The 13,053-nt window shown below is 41.6% G+C and overlaps 1 protein-coding gene across 4 annotated transcripts in view; it reads right to left on the minus strand.

The window, feature by feature from the left end:
• The window catches only part of JPH1 (junctophilin 1), an 83,528-nt gene that overhangs the window by 24,739 nt on the left and 45,736 nt on the right, over positions 1 to 13,053 (minus strand). For all 4 annotated transcript variants that reach the window (XM_023248222.2, XM_023248223.2, XM_023248224.2 and 1 more), the window contains exon 3: positions 20 to 138. In XM_023248222.2, coding sequence (XP_023103990.2) covers positions 20 to 138 — 119 coding nt within the window. The remainder of the gene's footprint in view (positions 1 to 19; positions 139 to 13,053) is intronic.

Raw genomic sequence — 13,053 nt, forward strand, 5'->3', positions numbered from 1 at the left:
CACTGGACAACAGTCTCACCTGGTTGGTAGAAGTCCGGCGACAGCTCCCTGGCCACAGCTCTTGCGATGTCACACTCCTGGCGGGCAGCCTGAGCTGCCTGGTCAGCGGCGTCAGCTTTCGCTCGTGCGTGTGCGGTCCTACACGGAGCACAAAGGGCGAGTCAGCAAGGGCGGCACCTTGTTAATCACACACGGACATGCAAGCTGTCTGCGGTCTGGGGAGGAAAATGCTGTGATCGTGGTCACACGCCTCCAACTGCAAGTTTTATGGTCATATTGTGAGAGATCAATGATGACGACATGGATGAAACCACCCGTATATTTCCTCAGTCCTTTCAAGGGAAATGAAAAGGGTGAGCAAGTTCTGTGCAGCTTGATGCAAAGCCTGGTTTTCAAAACACGGGATCAAATCTCCTGCTGACTCCTGCTGACTGATCAAATCTCCCCTGCTCCAAACCATGGAGAGTAGAGTTAGAGCTTATGAATATATAGTGTTCGTGAATTTAATTTCCTATGGTAGAATCAAAATAAGAATTTGATCGACAAGGGTCTGCCCGATAGCATGCTGGAAAAGTAATTCTGGAAAAAAGTAGTAAAACTCTTTATTTGTGGCACTGATTACCGTGGTATAAATACTCCCTCCTTGACCAACTGAAGCGACCAATGTGATGTCACTGAATGTGTAGCTGGGGAGACACGCACACAATGGGCTCTCACCAGCCTGTAGAAGCAGAGCACAGAGTGTGCTCTTAGGGATGTGCTCTGGAGGTTCTAAGGAGCCCATTTAACTTTATGTAGGTTTTTGTGTGAAACAAGGAGACAGAGTTGGGGAGGAAGAAACAGATGTCTTTCAATCTTCTACCTGCCCCTTGGCCCATCCTCAACTGACAAAACCTCTTCTCTTTCCAGAGGACTAGGGTGAGGGAGAAGGCAGCTGGGTAGAGAATGGCGGGGGTGGGGTGGGGTGGGGTTCTTATGGCAAGGCAGGAGAACTGATGTCCACCTGCCCAAGCAGAGAGGATTTAGAGGGCAAGACGGGGAGCTCTGGGTCATCTCCTTCCAAAGATCTTGTCCAGTTAGTATTTAGATGATAGTCATGGGCATCTATTTCTTAGAATTCTGTTAACCTTCCATCCTATTTTACTAGCACCAGGCAGGGCTGTAGATAACTACTAGTAAAAGCTAAATGAAAGTCTGAAAGAGGTGCTTGCGCTTATTTCAGAAACAGCAGGAGACGAAAAGTTGGGAAATAGCATTGTGCCCTAGCAGTTCTTAGTGGGGAAAACGCAGGTGGCAGCTGGTGCAGGCCAGCTGGGACTAGCTGCAGGAAGGACGTGGGGAAGATGGGGTCTGACCTGAGACGGGGGTGGGGGCTCACTGGCAGGAGGTCCCGTTCTCAAATTCTCCAACTACCTCCTCTCATTCTGTGTCCTCAGGGGACCCCTCACTCCTCCGCAGGACTTAGCGAAGCTTGGAGGCTGGCTGTACTAGGATGTAAGCTTCCCAAAGACTGGGATTTTACATTTCTGGTTCTCTGCTAGATTCTCAATGTGTACAACACTGCCTAGCACACAGGGTTTATTGGGGGCTCATTTTATGAATAAAGGATTGAATGATGCTTCCTTAGGAACATCTGGGTAGTTGCTTAAAAATGAACAGATTGACACAACCATAAAGCCAGTAAGAAGATCAGCGGTGGCCAAGGCTTCAGGGCAAAAGTGGGGGAGGAATGAAGAGGTGGAACACAGGAGAAACTGAGGGCAATGAAACTACTCTGTATGACATGTGACATTATGCATGTGTCAAAACCCACTAAAGAAGAGTGAGCTCTAACGTCAACTATGGACTTTAGATAATATTAACGTCAACTATGGACTTCAGATAATATGTCAATACTGGTTCAACCGTACCAAATGTACTTCTCCTGCAAGATGTTAATAATAGGGGAAACTGTGGGTGTGGGGAGAGGAGGTATATATACATGGGAACGAACTCCATGCTTTCTGCTCAATTTTTCTATAAATTTAAAACTGCTCTAAAAAATAAAATTCACCAATTCAAAATGAATGGATCAACTTCCAATCATCAAAATTGTTATTTCTGAATCACAGAGGACATTTTAGGTTATAAGGGACCATGAAATGGAAACAAAATTAACGGTTAGTCCCCGTGTTGAGTCTGAGAATCAATGGATGCTCTGTGTTATGTTCTTTCAGTTTCTCAGAATCCCCAACCCTTTCTCTCAGAATTATTTTCAATTTTATCTATTCTTAGATAGAGCCTAACTATGTCTGGGCATCATAATTAATGAAGCCAGAAGAGTACAGTTATGCTGCCTTATAATAAAATCTGCTAGCCCTTCAATGATAAATTTGTAAACCTAAGTACAAACAGTTTATTCTGATACTATCACAATGCACCACCATAAAATGGTACCATTTATCTCCACCACTTTTTACAATATGCTAAGCTGGAGAGTAAACAGATATAGCTTAACCTTTCTACAAATATATTTTGGAAGTACAGTGTCAGTAAAGCCGTGACCCTTTAGTTTTTTACTTGCTCCTTCCTGTAAGCCCAAACAGGGAGGGGAACCTTTCCATCTAGTGCCCCACCCTGCATCAAGGCTCCAGCACAGCCAGCAAGATGAGTCAAAACCACATTCAAAACCTAAACGAGAGGCCTGCGTGAGTGCTTTTGGTAGCCCTGGACCCAAAGACAGGAAGCAGAAAAGGAACCCATCTGAGTTTGCTGTCACCACCAGCTTGGGGTGGCCAGGCCACTGACAGGTCTAGATATTAGCCCGGGGAAAAATCCGGGCTTAACTCTGGCTCATGTTAGTGAATTCATGTGTTCAAATCCCAGGCTCAGTTCCAGAGCCACACACAACCCCTTTATTCAGCCAAGTGGTAAGACATGCCATTGTTCATGGGTTGGGGGGTGGGGGGTTTAGGCAAGTCAGTCTGGGGAGGTCAGCTGAAACAATGCAAAGTGGATGCCCTGCTGCTGTAGCTGGTCACGTGGAACACACACACACACACACACACACACACACACACACACACACATAAGGAGCACACATACCCAGTAAGTCTTTCACATATTCAAACACTGCTGATATCTGTAAGTGGTCAGACCCTTACCAATCTCAAAACACCATGATCACATACACTCGCTCCCATAAATGCAGTGAAAAGTAAGTAGAAAGCAACTTCTTTCAGTTGGGCATCAGCTGTTGACTTTCTGTTAAGGCCATAATTTTACAAATAGACCCACAGTTTTCGCTTGTAGAGAGTTACTATGTATGGGTGAAGAGGCAAAGAGACCTGAGAGGCTGGCTAAGCTCACACAAGCAGCTGGGTGATGTCCCCCTGGACATAAGCCCCAAAAAGGTCATGTGTGAAAAGCCAAAATGGTAAATGTGAAATTTCTGGATGTGAGGCATCCCCTGTATACAGGTACTTAATCTCAACCTATTTTTCCAATCAGTAATTTGATGATGAATATCGGAGTTTCTTTCTTTAACGAAATAGTTTTTTCACAAACTCTCAAGTCACCGTGCTCAGAACAAAATAGTCCCACTTTCCTGATTTTTCTTAAAGCTAGTAATGCTTTTACACACACACAAAAGTCTATCAACAATATATTAAACACGCCTGGCATATACTCACTCCTGCTAAGGTAACATGCTGACCGCTTAGATGTCTGTCCCAACTTCGAACTTCAACCTTTCGCTCATCCACTCGCTGACACGGCTGATGAAGATTTTAATTTAGAATGGACAAACTGTATACCCCATTTACAAATTTTGTTCTTTCTGCTTTTTATATATTCTCTCCCCAACAGTAACTGCTTTTTAAAAAATGTGGATTTTGAGGTCTTTTAAAATTTGTTATATTAAATCAAAGTCAGCTCACTGATAGGATTTAAAATTTGATGGCAGAGCCTATGATCTACTTGGTTCAGGGGTCATGCATGTGATTTGCCTTGATGTCCCAACATTTAAAGAAGATTATTAGGAAAACTTTAAAATGAGAGCAACTGTGCATTAAGAATCCAAATCTCAGGTGATGGCAACCCCATTCTTCCAGTTCCTGAAGCCTACACCCTTGGAGTCACCCCTGAGGCCTCCCTCTCGGTCACACGCCACAGCCACAGTCGGCAAATCCAGCTGGAACTACCTCCAAAACACATCCTCAATCCAGCCGGTTCTTGTTTGCATCCCTGCGCCTGGTCTGGTCACAGCCACCGTCTCCCACTGGGGCTACCACAGAGGCAGAACAGACCCTGCTTCTATCTTTACTGCCGACCATCCTATTTCCCTTCTGGTTCTCTTGGAAATGCCTGCTAAGAGCTAAAACTCTTTCCTGGGTTAAGACATCACGGTAAGAAAATGCAACAGATATGACCTGTTAGCCTTCCTTTTGGACCGTGACCTTATTCATTTACAAGAGACCCAGATTTGTGAAAGCCAATCATCTTGTGTATACAATTGTAGTCCTTTTTAAGAAGAAATCAGTCTGTTAAGGAATACTCCTGACAGGAGTAAGAGGGAGGTGACTACACAGACCTCGGCTTAAAAATGAGGCATGATTTCTGAGTTATTGCACCCGGAAGGAACTGTTCTTTCAATCTTGATTTGATTCTCTGATAAGACCAGCCTGGCAAGGCTCAGCATATACTCCCTCCTGCTAAGGTGCAGGCGGGCCCCTTAGATGCCTGTCTCAACTTTTTTTTTTTTAATGTTTATTTTTTGAAACAGAGAGAGAGAGAGACAGAGTGTGAGTGGGGCAGAGAGAGGGAGACACAAAATCCGAAGCAGGCTCCAGGCTCTGAGCTGTCAGCACAGAGAGCGACGAGGGGCTCAAACTCACAAACCACGAGATCATGACCTGAGCGGAAGTCCCAATGCTTCTTTTCCTAAAAGTGATAGCAAGTGATTGAGACATAAAATGTAAATGAAGGAGCATGATATTCCCATTGAAGTTTGGTATTTGATCTTTCAAGGGCTCAAACTTTCTCAGAGGTGTGATAACACCGGCTTTGAACGCATTACTAGCCAGAGACTACACTGAGGCAAGTCTAGGCCACAGATGATTCTTGTCCCAGAGATCAAAAGTCAAACCACACCTCCTTAGCTATCATAGAAATCCCTTCATAGAATCATAATTCATATCATACTTTTGGCTTTTTATCAAAGGGAGGGAGGAAGAACCAAGATCCATATGAAGAATGTTTACATAACTTTTGTAAAATGTTGTCCATTATGTGTGACACCATTATGTTTATACAGACCTTGGTGACACATTCCTCTTACAGTTTAGTCCCAGGGGAAAAAAAAAAAAAAAGGTCTCTGATGATAAATTTGTGCACCTCCTTGTATCATACAATGAGAACTACATCATTTCTCTTTTTGTTAAGGCTACGAGGAATCTTGGGAGTAAAACTATCCTCAATCTATGTGTATGGTTATCTTCTCTAGCTACATGGCTTCAACATTCCCCAATGTCAGGATGCTACTATGAATGTGAACCATAATGTCCTGCAAATCCTTTTTTGGAAACTGGCAGGATATTGAAAAAAAAAAATCACCAGATCAATAAGCTCTTGTTATACTAAATTTTCTGAACTCTGTGTGTTAAAGCTGAGGAACACACATCATAACTTACGGACGAGCAGAACCTACTATTCAACTTCCTTTATAGGATTTTCTTCTATATTGAGAACACTTTCAAGCTTGAAAAACAAATCTTCAGTCTTATGTATATTACAGATTTTATTCTCTAACATTTGATCAAACTTAATAAGCTTAAAGGCTGTATTCTCTGGACAGGCCAGGTCAAAAGCACATTTATAATCCTCAGCTGAAAGAGGCCAAATAAATAACTGGCTATCTTCTACTTTATTCTGAATTTTATACAACTTACCTAAAAGTCACCTCCCTATGTATTTTATGCACTGAGAAAAATCTGATGAAAAAACAAATTTAAGGTATGTTTTATTCTTTAAATAATTTTTAGAAAAAGTCCTTTTTAATGAAGGTCATTCTAAAGTTTAAAAACTAGCACTAAATAAGCACTAAATAAGATTACAACTTCTCTTTAAAATATAATCACTGGTAATTCACCGAGTGGGAGAAAAAATTTGCTGACCATTTATCTGATCATGGGCTAATACCCAGAATAATATGTAAGAACTCCTTCAACTCAGTAACAAAAAAGGCCAACTAAAAAAAGGGCAAGGGACTTGAATAGACGTTTCTGCAAAGAAGATATACAAATAGCATGGGAGGATGCTCACCATTGCTAGTCATAACAGAAATGCATGTGAAAATCACAATGAGATACTACCTCACACTCAGTAGGATGGCTACTGTAAAAAACAAAAAGAAGAGAAAACAACAAGTGCTGATGAGAATGCTAAGAAATTTGGAAGCTCGTGCACTGTTGGAGGGAGCGTAAGATGGCACAGCTGTTATACAGAATAGTATGGAGGATCCTCAAAAAAATTAAAAATAGATTTACCGTATGATCCACCAATTCTACTTTTGGGTGTCTGGCCAGAAGTGACAGCAGGGTCTCAAAGAGATATCTGTACACCCATTTTCTTAGCAGCACTATTCATTCACAATGGCCAAACGGTAGAAACAACCCAAGTGTCCATTAGTGAATGAATCAATAAACAAAACATGGCGTATACATACACAGAATATTATATTCAACATTAAAAAAGAAGGAATTCTGACACATGCTATAAAACACAGATGGACCTTGAGGACATTACACTAAGTGAAGCAAGTCAGTCATAAAAGAACACACATCCAATGATTTCATTCATATGAGGTCCCCAGAGAAGTCAAGTTCATAGGGACAGAAAGACGTGTGGTTGCCAGGGGGCTAAAGCAAGGGGAACAAGGAGCTATCATTCACCAGGTATAGGTTTTAGTTTTGCAAGATAAAAAAGTTCTCAAGATGGGTTGATAATAGTGTGAATGTACTAAACACTATTGAACTGCACACTTAAAAATGGTTAGGACTGTAGATTTTATGTCGTGTATATTTTACAATTAAAAATTAAAAAAAATGACCCGATATACAAGTATTTATGGAGCATCCTAGGTGTGCTGGGGGAAGTGAGGAGAAAAGACCAAAGGTTAGGCTCTCAGATAAGAAGCCATTGCACTAGTCCAAGCCAGGGCATGCTAAGTATCTAGTGAGGGCAAGAGCTGGAAGGAATAATCAATGGACGTTTTAAGGGAAGGACTATCAGAAGTCTGAAACAAGAGGGCAGCCTCTGTGTTAAGCCAGCTCTTAATAAAAATCCTGGAACAGAGGCTGAATACTGGTGGAATGGTAAATGGGTAAGGAGAGAAACACAGAAGATAACCCCAAAATACTGTATCTCACTCGGTATCCAGATGAATGGCTTACTTACTACAGATAGAATGGTGCTGAAACAATCACATTTAGAATCTGAGTAAGGGTTGATGGTGCTGGGGAAAGGGGAGGGCATAGGAGAGGCTGCTGAACTTGATAAGAACCTTTGAGAGGGTAGTACTAACAAGCAGTCCCACTGCAGAAGCCAGTCGGATGGGGAGCTGGTGAGGAAATGGGCAGAGGAAGTGGAGGAAGCAGGTGTGGGCCACATGCTGGAGACCTTTGACACAGAAAGGCAGGAGGAAATGTGGACAGTAACCAGAAGGATTAGCTGGGCCAAGGGAAAAGACGTTTTACTCTTAAGAAAATGAAAACTGATCTTATCACGAGGTGGGAAGAAAGATGCCCAGACAACAGCAGAAAATGAAGAATCTTTGAGGTGACAATTGCTGGAGACAGGTCCTGGATGAGGCAAAAGAAAGGAAACAGGAAAAAACATAAGAACAGTGATGGATCCATCCAATGTTTTAAGGTTATCTAAAAGATCCTTTGAAAGCCTGTGAGAGCTCGAGAATGCAGTGGGCTTTGAAACCAGACAGGCCTGGGTTTAAACTCCAGGTTATCACATACTGTATTTCTTTCTCCTCAATTCCTTATGTATAAAATGGGGGAGGATATTACCTTGTAGAGTTGTTCTGGATCACAATTGATTGATATGAAATACTTAGTCCTAACTTAGGGTATGGAATCAATAAATGGCCATTATTAGTCTTCTGCTAAAATTTAGGGCCAGTGGGAAGAATCTGAGGGGTCAAAAAGGTGAAGATTTGGAGTCAGAACTGTACAAAAGTTCTAGGGAATGGAAACAAGGAGTACTGGAATTGCTGAACAGGACCAGGAGGACCTGACTTCAGGTCTCCATGATTCCATCACATCTTCCTCTTGAAAGTCTCTCTCTTCTGGGAGAAGCATAGAAAGTAGAAGATGGCCTTGATGCAGGGTAGATGCATCAATGAGGAGGACAGAGACAGAACCTTAGGTAGGGAGACAGGGCACATAGCCAATGGTGGACTGTGGACCAGGGGAAACAGCAAGGGTTAAATAAGGACCAAGAGAAAAGTGTAAAGGCAATTTGGTAATTGCGAAGTCCTATCAATGCAGACTATTATTATAGTTTTAGGTGCTTTTTAATTGATCAAAGTAAGGCTTCTGTCTTTCCTATGGCAGATTCATAGAAACTCCTTATTCTGAGACTGAATCTGATATACTACTAAAGGGTATACTTTCAGTTCAAATTATCAGCCAGGAGGCTCTTAGTAACAAAAGATGGGTCAAATTATTTGAAAATGGATGCACATTCAATAAAATGACACTAGACATTATGACTTTATTTTCTATTCAGCACTGTAACAGAAACATCTGGATGTGTCTGGTAAGAACTTTGCAACCCTCAGAACAGAGAAGACCTGGGTAATAAGAACTGGCAAGTCAGGGGCACCTGGGTGGCTCAGACAGGTGGGCGTCCGATTCTTGATCTTGGCTCAGGTCATGATCTCATGGTTTGTGGGTTCGAGTCCCCACACCGGGCTCTGTGCTGACAGAATGAGCCTGCTTGGGATTCCCCCCACCCTCTCTCTTTCCCTCCCTCTTTGTCCCTCCCCTGCTTATGTGTGCTTTCTCTCTCTCTCAAAAGTTAATTAAAAAAAAAAAAAGAATTGGCATGTCAATGCTATTTTTATTTCTTCATCAGTGTTGTTATACTTCTTATCCTTTACCAGGGGTCCATTATGGCTACAAATTAAAGTACAGTATGACTAAGAAGTAGAGCAACTTAAGACTACCCAGCGATCGAGACACATGATAGCAGCCAATGGCGTTCAGCTGAGTGACAGGCTGACAGGGTGACTGGCTCACAGGTGGACCTAATCTCCACCTTCCTGCCACCAGTACCCATTAAATGTACACCCTGGTGCTCAAGCTATTCCATTTGATAAATATTTCTACATTAGGAAAAATTAAGAGAACAGTATTCACTCATAAAAATCACGTAAAACCCTCAGAATTCCTCCCTGAACTCATAGTTGAAACACATTCTCTTAGGTAATAAGATACCCGTTTTCTATCTCAGATGATCTAAAATGGCTCTCTAAATATCCCAAATCTACCAGTTTCCACTTCACTTTGTTCTATTTAGATATGCTTTGACGGTGAACAACAAGGAACCTATTCCTCTGTTGAACATTAGATGTGGAACAGTATTAGCAAAAGCTGACTTGGGACTGGCCGTGCAAAACCATCCTGCATCTTGAGCTCTGTCATGCTAAATGTGCATGTTTTGAAGGGGTAGAATTTATGAGACTTCTTTGACAGGGATGCCGAAACAGAAGGGATAAACAGTGGACCCTTGAACAATATAGGGTGAGCGGCACCAACTCCCCACACAGTCAAAAATCCACGGGCAACTTTCGACTCTCCCAAAACTTAACTACTAACTGCCTACAGTTGAGCAGAAGCTTTACTGATCACGTAAACAGTCCATCGACACATATTTTTAAAATATGTATTAATATTCTTACAATCAAGGAAGTCTGAGAAAAGAAAATGGTATTAAGAACATAGTAAGAGAAAATATATTTACACTGTGTTGTACCAAAAAAAAAAAAAATCCATGTCTAAGTTCAAGGGTCAGCTGTAGTTATTCTCTCAGCAAACTAGTTTTAGTCACTTCATGTTTCCTTGTAGAAACTGTAATTCAGGTAACCCAGTTATTTCATGACTGGTTTGTGACAAGGAATCACTCAACAGTTCGACTACGAATCCTTGACTATGTTTACTTTAAATCTTCAGTCTTTTGCTGCAACAGGTACTGGGGACAATATAAAAAGCATACAGGATTTGCTCTGATTTATGTTAATCTTCTGGTTTTGAGGAAGTGACTCTCGAAAGTTCTGCTTTACCAGACAGATGAAAAAACGCACTTAGAACTGGAAGGGCCTCTGAGAACCCACACGGTCCCAGTGGGATGAAAGGGCAGAACCCGTCTTTGAAACTTTAGGGCAAAGTGGGGTGACTATGTTGTGAAATGATTTCTGTATTATTATCCTCTGGATTTTGCTTTAGCAAACATTGTATTTAATTTCATTTTCCGGTAATAAACTTCTTTCTGCTATAAAAATTCATTCATATCCATTGTTCTTATATTCATGGCTTTCTTTGTTGCCCTCATTTCTCTATCCAATGCTTTAAAATTAACAGACTTATGACTCCCATTGAAAAATGCAAATTTTGAGCTTTCTTCTTTAAATATTTTTAAAAAATCAGTCTTGGCTGACTTTCAAATGAAAATAACACAGCTTAGAAAACATCTCACTATAGACTATAGGAAAGATTCGGTTTTCATCAAGGGTATTCTTTAGCAGGAACATTTTTAGGTGGTGTTAAAAATACTACAGATTCATCCAACTCATAGTTGCCTTTCCCCATATCACCAAATCAGTAATTAACGCCTCCGACTTTAAAAGGAGATATCAGAAGATCATCCAGTTCTTCCGGAATTCTTAAAAAGTTTTCTTCTTCATCTCCATGAGAATCTCAAAAAATTTCTGTTGTAATTTTACCTGTATTCAGTATTTGCTGTGTTAAACTGAGAACAGCAATTTTTCATCCCAGTATTCAATAGATAAAATAATGGCCTACCCTGGGACACAGAAAAATGGAAACAGAAAACATATATAAACCAGGGTAACTGGTTTTCTGTGCTGCATCTTTCAATAAAAGTAACAATACGATTTGGGGGGCAGAGGCAGTCTTGAAGATGAATATATGTATATTGAGATAAAAATGTATATTTCATCAGCGATGGTGGTAGAAACACAAGGCAGGATTCAAAGGAAGTAAAAAAAAAAATCATGTTATATTCTGGCTCAAATAATAATAATCTTTTCCTTCTGATCCCAATAGACTATGAGTGATCTGCTCCAATACTACACTTTTATGGTGCTTATGCTACTTGGAATATTCCTGTTGTTGTCCGCCTGCTGTCTGCCTGGGTTTCTACTCTAGACACATATTGATGAACTTTTAACCTTTAATTTTCTTCTCTGTGGGATTGACAAAGGGGCCTGGGATGCCATGCCTGTCAGCAGCATGGATGGGCCCTTGCTGCAGGCCCCAGGGAATGCAGGGGCTGTCTTCCGGGACTCCATTCCTTAGGAGACAGATGCATTAACCCAAATGGAGCTACTTCTCACCAATCCGAGATTCAGATCAAGTCCAAAGAATATCAGGAAGAATTCCAGACATAGAAGGAATACTGCACATCCCAAGAATGGGGGGAATTTAGGATGTGATCTGCATTAAAGTAAGGATTTCCTCTGAGGCCCCAAATTAAAAATCTACTAATTGCTATCTTATGACTGGAGGAAAGTCAGACTGAACTCTGGAGGGACAGGAAGAATTACCTGGCAAACTCCAAAGCCTACTCTTCCCCCGGCAGAGAGATCCAGGGTCTTACCTGCCGCTTCACTGCTTTCTGACAGATGCTTTAGAAGTCTGCAGGTTTACCTCAGAGCATTGGGCTATACTTTCCAAGTTGGATTTCCTGATTGTGCTAAATTCTAGCCACAGCAAGAGTACTGGAAATAGTGTTTCCTTCCTTTTCAATACAATCATGGTATCTACTGAAATGACAACAGTCTTGGGGACAATAGGACATGCTCTTGCCTTAGGGCTGCTCTGCCCTATCTGAGGTAGGAATGTGAAAAATCCCCTTGCACTTAAGGCAGAGAACCGGGTAGCATGAGAGGCTTTGTATGATTCTGGTAGAAACCTGTAAAATGTATTTATAATTCTGGACCCAAATAATGTCACAATGGGCACAATGGAGTATTACACTTCACGGTCTTCATTTTGTTCTAGAATGAAATGGGCGCCCTTGGGTCCATCAGATACCCTGAAAACATGAAGGACATCAAAGAAAGGAGAATGCCTTTGAGAGTCAATCATAATGCATAAAACACACCCGTCCTGAAGAGACCTCGTTCTTCTAGAGTATGTGTGGACCCCGCTGCCCTAGAGACAGGGCTTCTTACAAGGAGGAATTAGAATGGCCTGAAAAATAGCATTTGTTCCCAGAGTAAGAAGAGGAGTTCCACAGACTGAGAAGAAGCTCTTTCCATCCACGACAAGGAGGAGACACCACACAAAAGACCAAGGCTGGGGAGCAGCCTTAGCTGGAATCTACGCTCTTAGGAGCTCCTACATAATGTTCAGAACGTCCCGCTGTTCCTTGTCTTCCTACTGATGCTTCTCCAGGTTTCAGACCTTGGATTTGGCTTCCTAAGATAATCACCCCTGGCTGGTCTCTCCTGACATCTCTCCATGGTGATGCAAATCCTCACTTCATGATCAACTCCTAATGTCTCCTACCTCAAACACAGCCTCCATGTACTTAATTATTACAAATGTCTAGAAATACTTTCAAATTATCTGCTACTCCAGGCACATATACTTCTACTTAATTCTAAATATCATGCTCACTTTTCTTTCCCTACTTAACTACATTTATATTGTACACATCACCATACTGCTCTGACCCCACTGCAATTCCAACAATGCTGGTGGTGAAATTAAAGCTTCTTTTCCCTTAAATCTCTCTCTGGCAGATGATCACTGTTGG

The sequence above is a fragment of the Felis catus genome, chromosome F2 (genome assembly GCF_018350175.1).
Source record: "Felis catus isolate Fca126 chromosome F2, F.catus_Fca126_mat1.0, whole genome shotgun sequence".
Lineage (NCBI taxonomy): Eukaryota > Metazoa > Chordata > Mammalia > Carnivora > Felidae > Felis > Felis catus.